Genomic DNA, 21501 nt, shown 5'->3' on the forward strand with positions numbered 1-21501 from the left:
AAACTCTTGCGGTGAACACGCGGCCCACATTTTCTTGAAATCTGAACACATAGCTCAAACTTGTTGTCGTGAACACACAGCCCACAGTTTTTTGAAAGTTGAACACGCAGCCCAAACTTTGAGGTGAACACACAACACACACTAGTTGAGAGTTGAACACGCAGCCCAAACTGTTGAATTTCTGAATACGCAGCCCAAATTTTGAGGTGAACACACAGCGCACACTGGTTGAGAGTTGAACACGCAGCCCAAACTGTTGAATTTCTGAACACGCAGCCCATTTTTTTATTGTGAACACGCGGCGCACACTTGTTGAAAGTCGAACACGCAGCCCAAACTTTTGTATTCCTGAACACGCAGCCCATTTTTTATTGTGAACACGCGGCGCACACTTTGTTGAAAGTCGAACACGCAGCCCAAACTTTTGAATTTCTGAACACGCAGCCTATTTTTTGATTGTGAACACGCAGCACACATTTGTTGAAAGTTGAACACGCGGCTCAAACTTTTGAACTTCTGAACACGCAGCCCATTTTTTGATTGTGAACACGCAGCACACACTTGTTGAAAGTTGAACACGCAGCTCAAACTTTTGAACTTCTGAACACGCAGCCCATTTTTTGATTGTGAACACGCGGCGCACACTTGTTAAAAGTCGAACACGCAGCCCAAACTTCTGAATTTCTGAACACGCAGCCCATTTTTTGATTGTGAACACGCGGCGCACACTTGTTGAAAGTCGAACACGCAGCCCAAACTTCTGAATTTCTGAACACGCAGCCCATTTTTTGATTGTGAACACGCAGCACGCATTCGTTGAAAGTTGAACACGCAGCTCAAACTTTTGAACTTCTGAACACGCAGCCCATTTTTGAAAGTTGAACACGCAGTCCGAACTCTTGATGGTGAACACACAGCCCACAGTTTTTAGAAGTCGAACACGCAGCTCATTCATTTCATTTGCACGCAGCTTATACATCACACTTTGAACACACAGCTCACACATTTCACGTGTGAACATGCAGCCCACACATTTCTCTTCTGAACACGTAGCTCATTCATTTCATTGGCACGCAGCTTATACTGAACGCACAGTTCATACACTTCACTCATGAACACACAGCTCATTCACTTCAGTTTGAACACGCAGCTCACATATTTCAATTCTGAATGCGCAGCTCATTCATTTTCATTTGCACGCAGCTCATTCTTAATTCTGAACACGCAGCTCATAAATTTTCACTTTTGAACTCACAGCTCATTCACTTCATGTTGAACACGCAGCTCACATACTTCAATTCTGAACACACAGCTCATATACTTCAATTCTGAACACACAACTCATATACTTCAATTCTGAACACACTGCTCATATACTTTATGTTGAACACGCAGCTCACATACTTCAATTCTGAACACACAGCTCATATACTTTATGTTGAACACGCAGCTCACGTACTGCAATTCTGAACACACAGCTCATATACTTCAATTTTTGAACACGCAGCTCATATACTGTATGTTGAACACGCAGCTCACATACTTCAATTCTGAACACACAGCTCATATACTTCAATTCTGAACACACAGCTCATATACTTTATGTTGAACACGCAGCTCACGTACTGCAATTCTGAACACACAGCTCATATACTTCAATTTTTGAACACGCAACTCATAACATAACACTGCTCAATTTGAACATACGGCCCATAACTCAGTAGTCTTTTAATTTTGAACACACAGCTCATTCTGAACCTACAGGATGCGATGACGGAACTTGCAAAAGTTGAAACAAACTCAGATGTCCGACATCTTCCTCTTTTCTTTTTGCTTTGAAGTTTGGAACCTATATAGCTTCAGATGGGTTCTGGCTTTATTGTTCCCACATGGCTCGGGTTGAACCCTGCGTTTTTTTGAAAGAACAAAATCTTGTTTTGCACAAATGTGGAGAACGACACGGCACTCTGAGCACAAGACAATTTTTTGAAATTAAGAAATGCGTTCTTAACTGGGTATTGAGCTTACGACTGAACACAGCGAAGCAGACTGAACAATGGAAAAGAAAAGGTAAACAACCTGAACGCATCGAGACACACTCGGAACGACTCAAAGCAAGAATCGAGACAATCAAAATAAAAGACACGACACACAGACGTGTTACAAAGACGAGAGACCTTTCAGTTCGCGAAGAGCCAGTTTCTCCGGGTATTGTTTCCCACCCTTTCTCATTTGTGATTCTCACATCACTCGACCCTCAGGCTCTGTTTTTGCTGAAAAAGCCCTTTTCCTCACTTTTTCTCTCAGCGCACATCTCTCTATTCTTTAATCTCTCATTTTTTATCCCTCCCCTGGGTGGTTGATGGATGAACAGGAAGTTGGGGGCTCACGCCCAACATAATCAGCTCGCGGCTATTTCCTCTGGTGACATCTGTCGATGCGCCGGATGAGGGAATGGAGCATCTCGATCCATGCCAATTCGTGCTTCGCACTTGGCTTGATACCTCGCTGCTTGGAGGATGAGAGAGCTTTCAGCCCTTTGTTGTTAACTTCAGTTATCCCCTTTTCTGGCGGGTAGAGTGTCCTTTTCTGGCAAGTATGTTGACAACGGGGAAAAGACAGAACACCTGACTTAACTTTGCCCTTAGTTCATTATTTTGACCATTTTTGATTTTTGGCGTTCTGTTAAAACAATTTTGACCAACATGAGAGTTAGATTAACATGCTTGTTCGATTTTTTGATTTAAAATCATGCAAGTTAGGTTATGAGCACTGAAAATTTTCCTTTTTTGGGTCCAAGAAATGGTCCAATTTTGAAAAATGGAGTACTTTTCGAGAAGATTAGTCAACCTCAGTAAAAATTCTCAAAAACTATTTTTACAAACGACCACTGCTCAATGAGCACGGAACCTACTCTTGAGATGCACAACTTCGGACCCATAGCAATGGAAAATTGCCTCTTGTCTGAAGGACACTGCATGGCAACGGGAAGTTGCCCCTTGTTTGAAATGACACTGCGGCGTTTTGAATGGCAACGAAAAGTTGCCCCTTGTTTGGATAGCACCGCAGCGCATTGTAGTCAGTCCTCAGAGCGACGAACACAACCAAATCCTCAGATACAGAGAAGACAAAGATGACCAGAACCATCGCATGGACTCAATCGAATTGTTTTGCGACTGGACTTCAGAATGAAGTTGCCTACGTATCCCAAAGATGGGAATCAAGCCTTACGTAGTTCGGGGTTAAGGTACACTCGGGTATTTTAACCTTCACTTTTTAGGCTCTAACTTTTGCCAAGGCGCCCGTTGCGGGTTTTTGACCTTGCGAGCTTTGTTCTTCTTTTCATTTCTTTTCATCTTTTTTTTCTTTTGCTTCTTTTTCTTCTTTCATTTTCTTCATTTTTTTTCTTTTTCTTTTTTTTTTCATTCTTTGCATTTTTTTTTTGTTCTTTTTGTTCTTTTTCTTGCTCTAACTTTTGCCTGGGTCGCCCTTCTGGGTTTTCGGCCCAGCGAGCCTCTCAAGGGGTAAAAGTATAACAAGTCCATGCCAAATGGTTTTGAGATCCTGAAATTATCTGAATCCAGGAGAATGGCTGCTGTTCTAGCTTCGCATGCTTCTTCTGATGAGCTCTAATCTTCTTGACCTGACTTTGGGTGCCTCTTGTTCGAGGGCTGCTTCGAATCTGGCCACGCAGGCCTCATATTATGGTTGACCTTTGAACTTTCTGAGGCCGAGTTTGAGGTTTTGAAAGCAAGGGGCCGAGTCTCGAGGCTGAGAGCGATCCTAGGCTGTACAATCTCAAGAGCGATTCCACACAGGTCTTCGCAGGACCGCGCAAAACATTTTTTGAAATCTTTTAAGAAAGCGACTAGTCGCTTGCGCTGAAGACAATGTAGAACCAATCTGGATCAAGCCAGGATCCTTCTCAGTACTCACATTAACAAGCATGATCTCATTCATTAAGGGCTTAGCACGTCTCTCTTTCTCTCAGTTGATCAAATTTTTACAAATCTCGAGGAATTCCTTCCTCTTTGTTTTCACCACAACGTTAGAAAAAAGTTTTAAAAACTTAGGTCAATGCAATGAGTTCAAGGCACAGAAAAGACACAGTTCTGGTCAAATACTGCCATCTCAATCAGAACTTCTGCCACAACTGGCACACGGCAGAAGCAAATACAAGAGCATGAAAATTACCACTGTTCCATTCAAATTTGTTGGCGTAACTAGCTCCAAGTAAGAACAGACTCAAAGCAAAACGAAAAGACAAACACAAAACAAAATGGTGATACCCAAGGTAACACCCCCGGAATCACCCGACCTTTGTACAACAGGACTGACTCGATGCAACAAGACAGACCCTTAATCAAGAAAACTGACTCGAGACAATGAGACAGACTTAAAACAAAACTACAGAACTGACTCAACACCCAAGTCAGAAACTACAAAACTAGCATTCGCAAATGCTCAAAATAGTGCGTGCCATACGCCACATCCGAGGTAAACCGCGCGCCGCCCGCAGGTGGTCCAACCCCTGATCACATACTTGCATTATCCTCGAAATCCACCAACCCGGTGGTGACAGACTTTGCCGAGCTTGGAGGGAGGATGACTTCATTGTCAATCAAATCTTGCACTTCGTGGTGAAGACGGAAACAGTTGTCGGTGCTGTGACAGGTTTACTGATGGTATGCACAGTACTGGGTGCCATCAAGCTTAGCTGGAAGGGGACTCGGGAGAGGCCGAGGCTCGAGGGGTTTGAGATGCCCTTTTTTGACGAGGATTTGAAGGGCCTTAGACAAAGGCATGTAGAGGGCATGGAAGACCCTGCGACCTCGGGGCGGATACTTCGAGGCTTGCTGACTTTTGCTGGACGCACTCGAAAAAGGGTCGGCAGGTGCTGCCTTGGCTCTCTGATCTTTTCTAGGTGCAGGGTTAGGTTGGCTAAGTTCGATTACAATTCGTCCCAGTAGCGGGGGCTCCTCCGGTATGAAGTTCCCGGCATACAATGCGGTTGGTGGCAGAGCCGAGATTCCGCAGGCTAGATCCGCCACAGATCTTTGAAGGTCACCAATCATTCCCATCAACTCGAATGTGGTGGGCTCACGGGTTTGACATAACTGGGGTTCCCAGATCGGATGTGCGGCAGGTGACCTGGGTGGGTGTGGCACTTCAATATCGGTATCACCTTGCAATGTGATTCCTTGGTCTGATGCGGCTGCCATAATTTCTTCCGAATTTTGCGTCATCACGAGTTTTACGGAACTGAACAGAGGTGATGTGACTGGTGACTGACGGATCTGAAGAACCGATGAGCCTTTTTCTGTCTTGCCTCAGCAAAGGAGAACACTGGTTGCTCTGAACTGTGTCTCTGAACCCCCCCTGAAAGAGAAAACATGCGGCATCTCAGCCCAATCCCACTAATACAGACATGAGCATAACTGAATAACTGCATTCGACTACTGATCACTGTTCCCAAAATTACTGCCCTAACTGATTCCCAAAATACTGAACTGGTGCCCGCAGGCCCTTGATACCCAAAAACATTGAACTGGTGCCCGCAGGCCTGATGCCCAAACTTGTAAACTGATACATGCATTCTTGTAGAGACGCACTCTAAAAGCACATAACAAGAAAATGAGAGCCAAAACACCCTTATGGTGGGGTAGGGTTTCCCTGTCCTATTTTGTCAGAAGCTAGAGTTTCACTACGCACGCAGCGGTTTCAAACAACCTATCGGGTAAGCAACCTGTCCTAGTTTGGAATGGTCATTACGGATTCCGAATATGCACTAGGTCGAATGGTCAAAGGGTGCCCCGGTAAAATCGGGGTTTGTGTTCCCATACTGGCAGAGCCCACAACCGGTTAGCCTTATGGTCATGCCTTGACAAGACAAGCCTCTGGCAAACCGTTCAGGAATAGCAGATGGCAAACACGGTGTCCTAGGCGCACCAATGCACATGCAATGCAAAGAAACACATAAGTGTAGTCAAAAAACAGATATCATGAGTTCGAGTCAAGTTCTCTAATTCCCCAGCGGAGTCGCCAGAAACTGTAGACGTCCCCCGAACGCCCCGGGAGGACGAGGTCCCGTTCTGTTCATTTGGGGTCACTACAGCTCGGACTCTCAAATTGTCACGGTTCTACATCTGAACCAAAGAGTCCAAATCCGGCAAATCGTTTTGAGAAAACAGATTTTGAAAGAAGTGCCAAACATGGACTGCTTTTCCAGATACGGAGTCGCCACCTAAATATTTTATTTTGGGAAAATTTAGGAAACCCTGACTCGTTGCCTAAGGCCACGTGTCCGTCATCACCAAAGTTGCCTTGGCTCGGGAACTTGGGTACGATTGGGGAAGGTCACTTCGTGAGCACCCCCGCTCGCCCGATCAAAGATCGGCCTCTACTAACCATGATATCAAGTTTTGAAAACATTGTGTGTTCTTATTCCGGTTATTAGCCTAGATTTACTATGTGATGCGCACAACATACAAGTATAGACTGGATCGCCTGAATTGGAACAAAATATTTCATGTTTGTTTATTTGAAAATGGTTTGATGGTGCTACCCGCAAGTAGGCTAAGACGTGGATTTGCCACCCTCAGGTGGGCTTAGAAAACATGATTTTGCCACTATCTAGTGGGCTTAAAACACACATTTGATGAATTGTTCCAATTAAAATAACCCAACCTTCACCCACAGGCATTCAGGCAGTTATATCACATAAGCATATAGCCTCATGGCAAGCATGCTATCATGGCAGTCACTCATACGCATGCAAGGATGCTAAAGCATACCGAGTACTCCAAGCCGAAACAGAAGCTAATTAGAAATCCATGCATGATCCTAATTATACAGAAATGCCTAATGCAACACATGCAAAAGTGCAACTATAGCAGACTCGGCTATTCTAGACATGGCATATGAAATGCTACAGCTAACATGTATTCAATTTGGAATTGAAAATACAATGCAGTTAGTATGATGCGCCGAGCCCGGTGCATGCAAAACAGATGAATGAATGCAAACATGCTATCATACTGTATGCTAATTGAAACATGCCCTAATCTAACCATCATAAGCGGGTAAATAAAAGGGAGAAAGACGTGGGGTTGGAAGACATACATCACACACACGCACACTTATTACAACATTGCCCTCGCGTAGAGGGTCCGAATAAATAATATACAGTCCCGAATAAATATTACAGTCCAAATAATTACAAAATCCTAATTAATTAACAAATTAAACTAGGATAAGCTGTAAACTAGCATGCAAGCTAGAGACTGCCTCGACGCAGCTTCGGATGATGAATGATGCATGCTCGGGTTGCCTTTGCACGGAAATCCACTGCGATGCCCCAATTAGCCTCTGTTTCGCAATGATTTTTGGGATGCGTGCCAAGCTCTGGAAGGCTGCTGATTCTTGATTTGCTGCAACAGAGAGCAGGAAGGGGGCATGGCAATGTATTTTCACAAATGTATGCATGCTTCGATCCTCGTGCCACCAATCACGCATCTCGATGCATGATGGCCGAGGAGTCGAATTGTGCAATTCAATATGAAATGAATACACATATAAACACAACAAAACCTAAACTCCATCATGGATAATCCGGAGTGTCAGTGACTGGGAATTGAGACACGTTCCGTCACTCGATGTACGAAACGTACCTCGTTTCCCGTGCTTAGGCTAACTCTTATCCCAAGCACAATGCAATATGCATGATATGCATGAATGAAACTAATATATAACCTAGCATGCACAATGCTATGAAATGGCATATACGATGCACGAGGTAACATGGCATACACAATGCTCTAACATACAACCTAGCATACGCAATGCTATGAAATGAAATGGCATACACAATGCACAATGGACTTACACCAACATGAGTGGACCTCAGCCACGCTCACATTAGTAGCCATGAGATGAAAATGAGACAACTCGGAATGCATGCACACATGCACGCAAACCGAGGACCGATCCTAAGGCACCGAATGCCACTCTAACAAGACATGGCAAGGCATGGAATGTGGTATACTAGCATGCAAATTTCAGTACCGAAATACGATGCAAAACAGCCCCGAATCATGGAAACATGGCACCCGATGCATGAAATGAAACCGAAACATAAAACTAGGCCTATGCATTGGCCTATAGCTATGCAAAACATGCATTATTTGAATATGAAATGTGAAGACAGATTCAAGGCAGCCCCAAAATAAGCATGTTTTTAGTTTTAAGAAAGACCAAACAATGGACACAAATAGGGCTAAACCAATATGCAAAAATGGCCCTAAATATGAGATAAAGAAGCAAGTCACGGCTGCTGACCCCAAAAAAGAGAGGGCCCTTAAACAATGTTGAAGAGGGACCCAAAACATGGCATTTTTCAGTTTATGATCAAACCCAAAACAGTGCACAAGCATGCTCAAAATACTATGCAAAACAAGGCCAAAAAGAGAGCTATAACACAAAGTACAAAAACGGATGCCTCAAACAGTAAAAGACCCTTAATGAAACATGAATAGGGGGTCAAAATAAGGCCATTTATAGTTCGGACCAAAGCTAAAAAACAGGAGCATAAGAGGCTAACAAATCATGCAAAAATGGAGCCAAAAGAGAGATATAAAGGTAAGTGGCAAATGGAAGTCTCAAACAGTGATGACCCCTTCAACAATGTTGAAGAAGGGCTCAAAATAAGAAACTTCATAGTTTATGGCAGAGCTCAAAACAGTTTATACATAGGCCAAAAATGCTACACAAGAAAATGGCATACAAGAGAGGCAATGAAGCAAGTGCAACAAGGAGGCCTGAAACAGTGAGAGGCCCTTAAACAAACATGAAAAATAGCTCAAAACAAGCCTAGTTCCAGTTAGGGTCGGAGCCCAAAACAGCAAGCAAGTATGTCTAATGTATTGAACAAAATAAAGCACAAAAAAGGAAAATAGGGACTCACCCTTGAAGACCAAACTTTAGCAACCTTTTGGACCAAAATGCAGCACTCCTAGGCTCTAGAGAACAACCTCAAACTGCTAGAATGGAGGATAGAAGGGTGGGACTATGGGTTGATGAAGAAATGAGTGTAGGACTTGAGAGGTTTTAGGCTTGGAAGGGTAAAGGGAGAGAGATACAATATATGAGCTCAAAGGGAAAATTTTCTAACCCTTATTACAGAGCTGGGAGGCTGGTTATATAGGCAAAAACAGGGGGGAAAAAGAAGGGAAAAAATGGAGGGAAATGAATCAAGTTTTCCTCTAAAAATGCCCCCCTCGGATACAGAATCTGGGGGGAAAATGAGGGTGTATCTGCACTGTACTTGATGCAAGGATTCTGGCCGGCCAGTTATCTAGGGTTTAGGTGGCCGGCTGGCTACCTCCCATGGCCGGCCGGCCAAGGGTCAAAAGGTTCAATGAGAATTAGTGGCCGGCCATACCAAAAAGGTAACCTCTCAGGTGTGCACAACACAATTATGTGGTCAAAAGCTGGAGATAGTGAACCAGGAGGGAGAACAACCCACTTTTCAAAGGGGTTCAAAAGGTTCAAAAGCAATTACTGGCCGGCCACCAAATATTGGTGGCCTCCCAGATGTGTACATCACAAATATGGGATTTAGGGTTCAAGAAAATGGCCTAAGGGTGGTCAACATTGGCTTTGAAGTGAGAAAAAACGGGCGACGGAGGGCGATGAAGGGATAAAGTTCGCTGACAGAACAATTACTGGCCTCCCACCCTTCTACGGCCTTCTTACCAATGAAACAGAGGTCCCTGCCAAAAATAAACTCAAACCGATGCAAAACGAAGGTTCGGGGGCTGAAACGCGCAGCTCGAGGCCCCAAAAACTGACTGTTAGGCACCGGGAGTGATGCTCGACCACGAAGTTGGTTTCTCGGCTACAGTGTCCCTCAAAAGGGAGCAAACAAGATGTATGCCAAAAACCGGGGCAAACGGAGGTGGTTAAGCGGTCCCGAACCAAGGCACACGGCCAACGGCTCCGAAAAACCGAGAACCGGACTCCAAACAGGCAAAATGGCCTACGGCCACGAAACGTAGCCTACGGCCACTGAGAGATGATCTACGGGACCTCTCCCTCCCTTCGGGAAGAGAAAACAGAGCCTGGTTCGCAAACCGAGGCAAAGCACGAAAGAATCCGGAAGTCCGGAGGCAAGGCTCGCAGCCGAGACTCTGAAACTTCTGAACGAGCACGATATGCAACATCACCAAGCACTCAATTGGTGACGCCTGAGTCTTAAGGTCGGTCAAAAATGGGGTGTCTACATACGCATCCGTCCAAAATGCGGCGGATCAGTTCGGTTCGGTCAGTTTTGGCGGATCGGTGTATCCGCTGCTCACCCCTACATTTTGCAATCAATTTGGCCACCATAACTCTTCTAAAGGCGTAATCCCAATGAAAGGTCATGAGTTTAGAGAGTTGAATTAGAAGGCAAGCACTTTCTATTTTGCCAAATTATCAAATATTTAATATATTTGAGTATTATCTAAGATATTTGATAATTTTTTAAGGTAAATTACAAATATATCATATGATAGTTGTTTAAAATATGAATTATTTCATATAATTGTGAATATTATATCTTACGCCTTCAAATTTCTAACATGAATTACCTCATCAATAAATTATTAAGTTAATTAATAGTTTTTAATGATATCATAAATATATTTTAATTAATAGTTTCAATAATTTTATCTTATTGTTGTATAAGAGAATAGTTAGGAATTTTATTTTTTCTCTTAATTTTGTTTAATAAAAAACTCTGATAAAAATATTTATAATTTTCAAAAGTATACGAGACCATTTATATTTAAAGCAAATCTTAGAAATATATTTGTAATTTGCCTTTTTTAATTTTTTTTTTTGGTAAATTACGCTTACTTCTCCTGAAGTTTCTAACAAATACATGCATTTTTCTTATGATTTCAATAATTACACTAACCTCTCTTACTTTTGAAACTATTATCAAGATTGTCAACCGTTACGCTATTTAACAGAATTTGCTGATTTCATACCAAAATGATAAAATTACCCTTTAGTTACTTTATCTATTCAAATGAGAAATTTCATTCATATCCCCTGATGTTTTGCATATATATTATCAAAGACTCATACATATTTTATCATTATTTAATAAAATTCTTAAATTTCATGCAATATTAAATAAAATTCTTAAATTGTTAAGACATTATTAAATCATTTAATGGAAAAAAAAACTTAATTCTTTTTGATAAAATACTTAAAAATAAATAATTTCTCTAAAATTAATATTAGATTATATCCTAATAATTTAATATATGACTTATTTCACACCACATATGTAACGCTCCCAAAATAAACTCATAATTCATACATTCATGATACAAGAAATTGACAATATATTCAAGAGAATAAAGTGTACATTTATTTATCAGAGTATTTATCACAAAAGTATTACATGTTGACAACAAAAGTAAATGCCCTACGGGCTTACAACTTTCCAAGCCAACACTTGGTTACAAAAAAAGAGAGTACTAACTTATACACATTAAGCTCTCGGCTTGAATTTACATGTAATACACAAAAAGGTAAACATCAAAAAGGGATCTTCAGCCTCTAAGCTTCCCAAGCTATGTCCTTGGAGGTGACATATTACCTAAACCTAAAAATGATGTCCCATATAGGGTAAGCCAATGCCCAGTGGAAATATACTAAACCAAGTATGAGAAATAACTAAAACAATAGCATTTGATATATGGTTGACACTTATAAACCAACTTACAATACTTTTTAATTCAACATCAAGTACATCTATTTTTCATTTCAGTTTCCTTCACTTATGCAATTTCGATTCATAATTATGGCTCAGAACCTGGCCAAACAATTCAATGAGACTATAACACATATTAAAATACTTCCATACTTCACAATTCACATGAGAATATAACTCATATTAAAACACTTCCATACTTCAACACTTCCATATTTCAAGTGATACACAGATTTGCTGTATCAGTGGAGTCCATCTCCTATCTCCTCCCAAGCAGGTTTGAGAGTCCATCCTCTATCTCCTCTCAAACCATGGAGTACATCCCCTATCTCCTCCCAAACAATATACATATACAATGTATTTAAACACTTATCATATACAATGATCAATCAATACAGACATTTGCTGTAATATTCCAACCGTCATATTCAATGACATATTCAATGTGATTAGTTTCAATTTTTCCTAATCATCAGACAATGTCTACAACAATCAAGGCTATCCTCCACCGATAGCCCAAAGCAGTTATCTCTAAACAGATAATAAATTTATCAATAGATAAAATATCGACATTTTATCCAACTACACCATTTACTCCCACAGTTTTCCAATTTCATGAATTTCACTTCAATTTCACATTTTTCCAAATTAATTATTCAAATTAACTATTCAACATAATTAGGGCATTTTCCCGATTTTCTCAATATTAGCCCAAAGGCTCAATTTCATCGATTTAACAACAACAATTTTATTTTTCAATGTCTCGTACACACATAGGTTTTGACATTTCAAAACCCCTATTTTATAACTCAAATCAAACCCTAACTTTCTCAAAATGACCACCATCTAATCAAAATGACCAAAATTTATGTTAAAACTCATAGAATAGAGTAGGTTATTCCTACCTTAATTTTCGGAGCTCAAAGGAGAAGAGAGGTGAAACTCAAAGTACTCCAAATCCACAACTTTTCAGATTAAAGTGAAGCCCTCGCGAAAGTCTACCTTTTTTCCAAAGGGACTAGGGTAGAAGACTACTAGAACTAGATGAAATCCTAGAGAGAAGATGAAGTCTAGAGTGAGAAGCTCCTAAGTTTGGGTTTTGAAAAGCTAGAGAGAGAGAGTGGGTCGAAAAAGTGGTTCAAAAAGCTAAAACTTGGACTGATATAATACACAGTCCGCTCAAGCGTAGAATGCCTCGCTCGAGCGTCAGACACAGACTCACGCTCGAGCATCAAATGTGCCGCTCGAACGCCGGATGCACACATCCAGAAGTTCTGCAGACAAAGGTTCCCGCTCGAGCGTGAAAGTGGACACTCGAGCGTCCGACGACCTGAAGGGAAAAATACTGAGGGTTGAATAATCACGCTCGAGCGTCAAAATGCTCGCTGGAGCGGAGGAATAAAAGCAAAGGGCCCGCTTGAGCGTCAAAGCCACGCTGAGCGTAAAGGTCAAAATCTGGGTATCAACTCTTGGTTTCCAAACACAATCAACCTGTTTCAAACCTGCCCAACACAACTCAAGACTCAAATACAAAGAGTAAAGGATGGGAACGAGAATAAGACAACAACACATCCACGGAATCGAGTCCGGAATATAATTTAACAATGAAGGGGAAACCGGGATCGTTATAACATAAATAACCTAAATAACCTAAAATTTATTATTTTAAGTAATGCATTTATTATTTAATTTTTAAAATTAAAATAAATAGATTTATTTTTTTCCCTGGTAATTTGCATTATTTATTTATTCATATGCAAAAAAATTATTATTTTATCTTTTCTCAATCATAAATTATTGTCAAATTTTAATTTTCATCTTTGAATCATTAAATTTATAATCAATGCATATTTAAAAAAATGCATGTTAATATTTCTATTAAATTAAACTTTGATTTATGTACTTTGGGAACTTAGTAGAATCAATCGATGGTTCAAGAACTAAATAAACAATTTGACGGTAATTTAGGAGTGTAAAGTGTAATAAATCCTAATTTAATATAAGACTTATTTCACACTATATAAACAACGTAAAAATTATTATTTTAATTAATGCATTTATTATTTGAATATCTTTTTAAGAACTTTTATAAACAAAAAATAAAATAAAAATTCAACCATTAATGAAGGTGAGAAATTAATTTCAAGATTTAATTTAATAAAATTAGTTTAAATGAGTAAAATAAAGATGGAGAAATATATTTGAAGTATCATATAACAAATTAATTGAGTATTTTAGTGCTCTCAAATAATTTTTCCATCGAGTTTTGGGTCATGTGCGATTTACTCTTAACGTTTGGAAATGATCACATAACCGCCATGTAGTTTGTGGGCTGAAGTACACCGTTAACATTTCATCCAATTTAACAATAAGTGTAAAACATAAGGCATATGTAAGAGTTATATATTCATTTTCAAATTTCAAGGGCGGTAAATCACACATGAAATAAAGTATAGGGGATTAAGTAAACTTTTTCTTTCAAACAAATGACAAAAATATAAGGGTATTTTGATCTTTTTCATTAAATTGTTAACGGGGCTAACGGTGCATTTCAGTTCACAAATCACAAGGGGTTTATGTGGCCATTTCTAAATATTAAGGGGTAAATCGCATATGACCCAAATCATAGGAGGTAAAGTGAACGTTTTTTTTTTTTTTTTTTAAATATACATCAACTAAAAAATTAATGACTCAAAGATAAAAATTAAAATTTGTTAATAATATCTTAAAAATTTATGAATAAATAATTTTCTTACATATAAATAAATAAGTAGGACAAATTACTAGAAAACAAAATTAATACATTTATTTCAACTTAAAAAAAGAAAAGAAAAAAGAAATTTAATTAATAAATGAGTTAATTAAAATTGATAAAGTTTTTGTTATTTATATAGTGTGAAATTAGTTTTATAAGTCTTATATATTTTATTAGGGTCATATATTAAACTATAAATGTCTTATGTTGAAATATACATGAGTGTTTGATAATATATGGGCAAAACCTCAAAAAAAGTGAGTAGAAATTTTCACATAAATAGCTCATTGGTCGATATAGTTATTTTTATCTCTTTCCACTCAATTCAAAAGGATAATATAATCATTTTAGATAGTAAGTAACGTGGTTGTATAGAATTAACAAATATAGGAAAAATATTGATATTATAAATAAAAATAGAAAATATTTTTATAATTATTAAAATTAGAGAAAAGATTTCTGAAATTTGTCAGAAATTAATGTAATTTACCCCTTTTTTTAAAAAATTTAAAAAATAAATAAACTCTTAACATTTTGCATCTTCTTTGTAAAAAGACTCAGTCAAAGGACACGTGACTTGCTTACATTTGTGAACATTTGTGATGGAGTGAGTAAAGAGTAACACGTTAATTGCGACAACATTCGTTTGTGTCGAGTCTCTTTAGCCATCGTCATCTATCTAAATCTTCGCAGAAAAACCTTGCTCTGTATTCACAAGAATTCACTGCTGCGATGCATACATTTCCTAGTCCTTTTTCTTCTCTGATTTTGCCCAAATCTCCTTCTCCTTCCTTCTAATTGTTGTTGTGTTCATGTTCATGTTCATGCTGTTCTGATATTGCTGTTTTCCGGAGAACATGGCATCGTGGAGCTCTCTCATGAGGTCAAAAGACACCTATTTACAAATTCTGAGAAATTTGATCGTCTCTTTTATCGCCGTCTCAATCGATTATTTCCTTCTTGTTTTTGTTGTGTCGAGTCGTGCTTCCTGTTCCTCAATGAATTGCAACGAATTTCATACGAAAACTCAAGCTCAAGACCAAGCAGAACCTCTGGAGTCGAATTCGGTAATTTCTATCTTCGATTCATGAATCAGTTTGATTTGTATTTTCAATTAATGGTTATTAGATTCAATTTAAAAAAAAATTGGACACACACGTACATATAGATTATTTACATATAATATTGCTAGTGTTATTGATTTGATTAGTTGTAGTTAACCAAAATATGGAAACTTGACGTTTGATGACTCTGCTTTTGTTGTTTGCTTAACAAAGATTTGGGGGGACACTGTTTTGTTAGCTTCCAAATGAAAAATTTCATATATTCTTTAACCAAGAATATAAAAAACTAAAAATTAGGGCTAATACAATATGCCTGTTTTTCTTCGTTTTTGTTTTTTTTTTTTCTAGGGAAAAAAAATGAGGGCAAATTACACCGGTGGTCCTTATATTTTATCCCTTGTATAATTTTAGTCACTGTACTTTCAATTCGCTCAATTTTAACATTTAATTTTAGATTTTTTTTTTTTACTTTGGTTGAATTGATAATATCTTTTGTGTTTTTTAAGAAAAATTATCACTAAATTGGTTGAAGTTAACTAACTGAGTAAATTCATAATTTTTTCTTAAAGATATAACACATGACAGTTATGTGCATATTTTTCATAAAAAAATACTAAGAATTGTAATCAGTTGGACTAAATTGAGATAAATTTAAAAATTTACGGTCAAAATCGAACCAATTAAAATTACAGGGACTAAAATGACATAAGAACTAATGTACAGGACTACAAAACAACTTTTTAAAATGAAACAGAACATTTTATTTCCATTATCATAACCTTAACTCAAGACTGTCTTAGAAGGCCAATAGGTAGCATCTACTGCGAGATGTTGGTATTCTGTTGGTTTCTCCCTCCTCTCATTTCAGGATTTGATCGTTGCCACTATGTTCTCATTGAGTCTTTACTTTCTTTTTTCCATGATTGGAAATTACTTTGTTGATTGATGATACTCTCTTTTTGTTCTACTTTGATGATGATAGGATTGTGGGGGATTTCATCAACACAAAGAGCACGATGACTTGCAAGACACAGTTTGTTGTATAAGCCAACAAATGGCAAAATCTGAAGAATGTGATAATGAGTTACCTTCACCAAGGACAAAGGAGAACATTGAGATAATGAGATTGGCTAAAAATGAAGAATGTCATTCTAATCCTCAACAAGGTAGTCAGGACAATGATGAGAGGAATGATTTCTTGTGCCAAGAAATGTATGAACCTGAAGAATGTGACTCTCCGAATGGTGAACGGGAGAAGAATGAAGAGCAGAGAGATCTGCTGAGCCAACAAATGGCTAAACCTCAAAAAAATATTGAAATAACTCAGCATACAAATGAGGATAATGGTCAGAAGAGTGAATTTGTGGGGCAATTAATGGATAAATATGAAGAATGTGATATTAAATTACCTCAACACACGAGGGAAGCAAATGATGAGAAGAGTGGTTTTGTTGGGCAACAAATGGTTGAACAAGAATTATGTGATACCAAATTAAGGGAGGAGAATGATGAGAAAGGAGAACCAAATGCCAGCCATAAAAAACTAGGAAAATACTTCTTTTACGACTCACCACTTTCTGAAGAAACTGGGGTTTGGATACCCGTTTCTGTTCCTCCTCTGTCAGAAAGTGATCACGAAGAGTGGGCCAGAGGTTTGTATCCAAATGGGGGATACTTCCCTGAAGGAGATGTTGGTTGGAGTCAGTGTGTTGAGGAAGATAAAGAGTTGACCATGTGGGAGGTGGTAGTTGAAATGTTACTTGTGGCCCGGGGAAAGGTGAGTTCTTTAGCTTCTGGCGATATTCGTAAGGTTTCATGGATATCAAGGCACCTAATTGAGCAAGCCTGGAAAGAGATGGCTGAAACTCTTACTGAAGCCAATATTAGTAACACAACAAAGATTCTTGAAGCAGAGCCACCAAAATGGCTGCCTGATAGTGCAGCTTCTGCTTGCATGCTCTGTAATATTCGGTTTCACCCTATCATTTGCACCCGGCATCACTGCCGGTTTTGTGGAGGAATATTTTGTGGTGAGTGTACTAGAGGAAGGAGCTTGTTGCCATCTAAGTTTCATTTGGGGGATCCACAACGGGTATGTGATGTATGTTGTGTGCGTCTTCAATCTGTTCAGTCATATTTAATGGATCAGGTAAGTCATGCTGCTCAGTTAGCAACCCATGATGTGACAGACCTTAGCACTTTAAGATCATGGCTAAATTTTCCATGGGGACAGTCCATGGAATACGAGATTTATAAGGCCACAAACACAATTCAAGGTTACAATAGTAAGGTAAGATTTTGGTTACATTTTAGCTATTATAAATTATTTATTGTACTCAACCACCACTCTATTTGGCTACCTCTAAGCTATTATAAATAATGTATTGTGCTCAACCAGCTCTATTAAAATAATAGAAATGATGAGGCATAAGTAAGAGGGTTCGTACATTAACAATGGAATATATATGCTCAGGTAGGTTCTTTGAGACCCGACAAGGCAATTCCCGATGCTATTCTACGACAAGCAAAAGGCCTTGCAATACTCACTATCGTGAAAGTTGGCATGATGGTTACATACAACATTGGAACGGGACTGGTTATTGCTCGTAGGGAAGATGGCACATGGTCTCCGCCTTCTGCCATTTCTTCTTTTGGTGTGGGTTGGGGAGCTCAGGTGAAGTAGTTTCCTTCTAAGATGTCTCGTTTTCACTTTAAACTTTCTTGCTCTTGTTCATGCATATTGGAGGGTCTAAGATGAATTATCCTCACTCACCAAGCGCAATTGATAGTAGATCTGACTTCTTTTAAACTAATCCTCCAAGGTGGTGGTTATTTAAGAAAAAAAATGCGATGATTCCCTCTTTCTATGGATGGGTGGCTGAAGTGATTTTGCTGGTTTTTAAGATGCAATACATCTCTTTGGGGTGTGCAATGTAAATGATAAAATTTATTTTCTGAGATTCTGAAATATGATCATCCTTTCAAGAATTGGTTTTTTCAGCTTTTCTATTTTTAACTAATTGTTTTGTTTCTTTGCAGGCTGGTGGAGAACTGATAGACTTAATAATTATACTGAGGACAAATGATGCTATTAAGACGTTTAGCAGTGATGTACATCTTTCAGTTGGAGCTGGTTTGAGTGCAGCTGTTGGCATTGTTGGACGAGTAGTTGAAGCTGATGTGCGAGCTGGTGATAGTGGCTATGCTGCTTGTTATACATATAGCTGCAGTAAAGGTATCTTTTCCATATGAATTAACCTCACATGCCTTCATATATTTAAGATATTTAGGATTCTTGAGGCCTTGATTGGATGTTACAAGCAAGCCAAATATGAAATATCTTTTCATTTTGATTTAGTAATGGTATGTTTCTTTAGAAAGATAGCCGACCCCGTTTGATGGGACTTAAGGCTTGGTTTGGTTTAGGTTTCTTTAGAAAGATACTTGGATCTCATGAAAAATGTCTGAATCTCATACTAACATCAAGAAATCATTTTTTGGTTTTTGCTGAGTGCATTATCCTTGTGCATTACTTCAGAGTTTAGAAAGGTTTGTACCTTGAATATTTATTTCTTACTGTTAGTAAGGAAAAAATATGGTGCTTTGCATCATTGGTTTAGTATTTTAAAGTCATAGCTGGCTGATCACCTACCAATACCATAGCGTGCTGTTTCAGAGAGCTACCATAATTACTTAGGAAAAGAAAGTTCCCTATTTACTTCTTCTTTTTCTGCAGAATAATGAGAAGTCTTGTTTGCTGAAACATAACACTATAATTGGTAAACACTTTCCAACTAGTATGATTGTAGGAAATCATCGTGGGAGAATACCAGCCCCCAACCTTGTGATGAAGAGAATAATTTTATGGTTTTGTTCAATTATATTCAAATCTAATCAGTGTCTTCCTAGTTTTGCTCTTCACAGTTGTCTGTATCTTGTTTTACACTTTTTTGTGCTTGTGATTTTCCTCAATTCTCTTCTCTTGGTGGTTTCAGTTGCATGCTTCCTCAATTTGACAATGGCTTTGACCACTGTCCATCTTGAGGATGTTGTATTTGGAACATAACATGCTTGAAACAGGAGGAAGGTAACCCAATTGACGTAGGACAGATTAGGAACTTACGGCCTAAGGTGGTTGTCCACAAGTGGATTTGTGGTGGGTTTAGAGTTGAAACAGATTCCAGGGTTAAGGTTCTATTGGGTAGAAGAAGGTTTCGAGGATTTATAGATGGAATAGTTGAGTTTTGGCTTGATTTTCTAAAGTTCCAAGTTGTTGAATTTTTGGAATAAGATGCAGAAATTCTGCAGACATCAACTATTTTATGATATTAATGAAAAACAAGTGATGACAAATTAACTAATATTATCAGAATATTCTTTTTTTGTTGTTGTTGATAATTTAGTCTTTCCACCAAACAATATTGATGTCTACATTTGCGTAATCATTTCGAGTAGTTCTAGATCTCAAAGGTTGCGTCCTCACAAGTTTATTGTTTTCTGGGTTCATTTTTGTTGTTTGTAATGCAGGTGCATTTGTTGGATGTTCACTAGAAGGGAGCATTGTCACTACCCGCACACGGGAGAATTCCCGATTTTACGGCAGCCAGTCAATAAATGCATCAAATATTCTTCTTGGATCATTACCTAGGCCAGCTGCAGCTGCCATTTTCTATCGTTCACTTGGAGATTTATATCAGAAGCTTGAGAAGTGATCAGTGTTGTATCCAAGATTTGAAATTTCATGCAACTTATTTTTACGAGTATGGGATTGGAATGCTTTGGCTGTGAATGCACTTCTGTATTTACTGCATTTGTAAATAGTTTGTACCAAAAAAGGATCGTTCTTTGCCCTGTGTAAATGGTTTGGGCTCAAAACTTTGGTAAAAAATCTTGGCGGTGGAGGTTTTGACAGCAATGTAAATACAATATGCTGACAACATGCTCTTCGCGCTATCTTCTTGTATATAACTCGTATTGGTTAACAGCTTGAATGTATTGCCAAGGATAAAAACGTACGATCCATTTACATTTTGGCCTATGAATTTCAAAACTAAGTAGTTAATCACTATAAAGTATTGTGATATTACAGTTAACCTTTTCTGTTTGAATTTTTTTATGAATTTATGCAAAATTAAATCATATGTAAAACGTATAGTATATCTTATGGTCGAATGAACTATTTGTAGGTAGGATTTCATTATGGTTATGGTTTTATAGTTGCCTGGGAGACAGGCGATGGCATTATAGTACTCCCATCCCATCCCCCATCAGCTTGCCAAAACCTTTGATTTTTTATTTTTTATTAGTTATTGGGCACGTGCGACATAAATTGTTAATATTGTAATTATACGCATCTCTTAAATTGATATATGATATATATTTAAAGTATAGAGACTTATAAAAGTAAATTAATCTGTATCTAAAGTACAACTAAGTAATAAATGAATACATACTTGACTAAAGAATTTAAATGATAAATGAGAAATTTTATAAATATAAATATTAGTTTATAGCTAAATTGTTGATATCACAATCTTATCTTAAATAATAAACAATAAGCAGGTCCTTTATATAGTATTACACAAATATTTTCCTAACAACTTCTCACTTTAATTTTTCATAATCTGTACCTGTAATACAATTGAAAGTATGAAATTAATTGCACAATTACACAAATTTGTTTAATAGTTCATCTTATAATACAAGTTCATTGAACCTACTATTGCATATTATTCGCATATTATTGGTATAAGAATGTATTAATATCAATATATAATATATTTTTATAAATCAAGAGTTGTTGAGTCTTGTTTCCTCTACCATGAATATATTACATGATGAGAAATATAACATTAGTCATTAGTATGCTTTCATTTATGTAGAAAATGTAGAATAGGTTTTTTAATAAAATAGAATGA

The 21501-nt window shown here is 38.1% G+C and overlaps 1 protein-coding gene across 1 annotated transcript; it reads left to right on the forward strand.

Moving 5' to 3' along the window:
• The first annotated feature begins 15047 nt into the window (after nt 1-15047).
• Nucleotides 15048-20609, forward strand: LOC114265495 (uncharacterized). Its single transcript, XM_082886534.1, has 5 exons — nt 15048-15586; nt 16566-17873; nt 18057-18257; nt 18623-18818; nt 20111-20609. Exons 1-5 carry the CDS (start codon nt 15377-15379, stop codon nt 20293-20295), a joined length of 2100 nt encoding a protein of 699 aa, XP_082742660.1. The 5' UTR covers nt 15048-15376; the 3' UTR covers nt 20296-20609.
• The last annotated feature ends 892 nt before the right edge of the window (nt 20610-21501 follow it).

This window comes from Camellia sinensis, chromosome 9, assembly GCF_055761805.1.
Source record: "Camellia sinensis isolate YWXY chromosome 9, ASM5576180v1, whole genome shotgun sequence".
Lineage (NCBI taxonomy): Eukaryota > Viridiplantae > Streptophyta > Magnoliopsida > Ericales > Theaceae > Camellia > Camellia sinensis.

Bases quoted from the DNA above. Each gene is read 5' to 3' on its own strand.
- LOC114265495 (XM_082886534.1), top strand. From the start codon at position 15,377: ATGGCATCGTGGAGCTCTCTCATGAGGTCAAAAGACACCTATTTACAA. The intron at 18,258-18,622 runs GTGAAGTAGTTT...GTTTCTTTGCAG, and splicing joins GTGTGGGTTGGGGAGCTCAG to GCTGGTGGAGAACTGATAGA. The intron at 18,819-20,110 runs GTATCTTTTCCA...TTTGTAATGCAG, and splicing joins TACATATAGCTGCAGTAAAG to GTGCATTTGTTGGATGTTCA.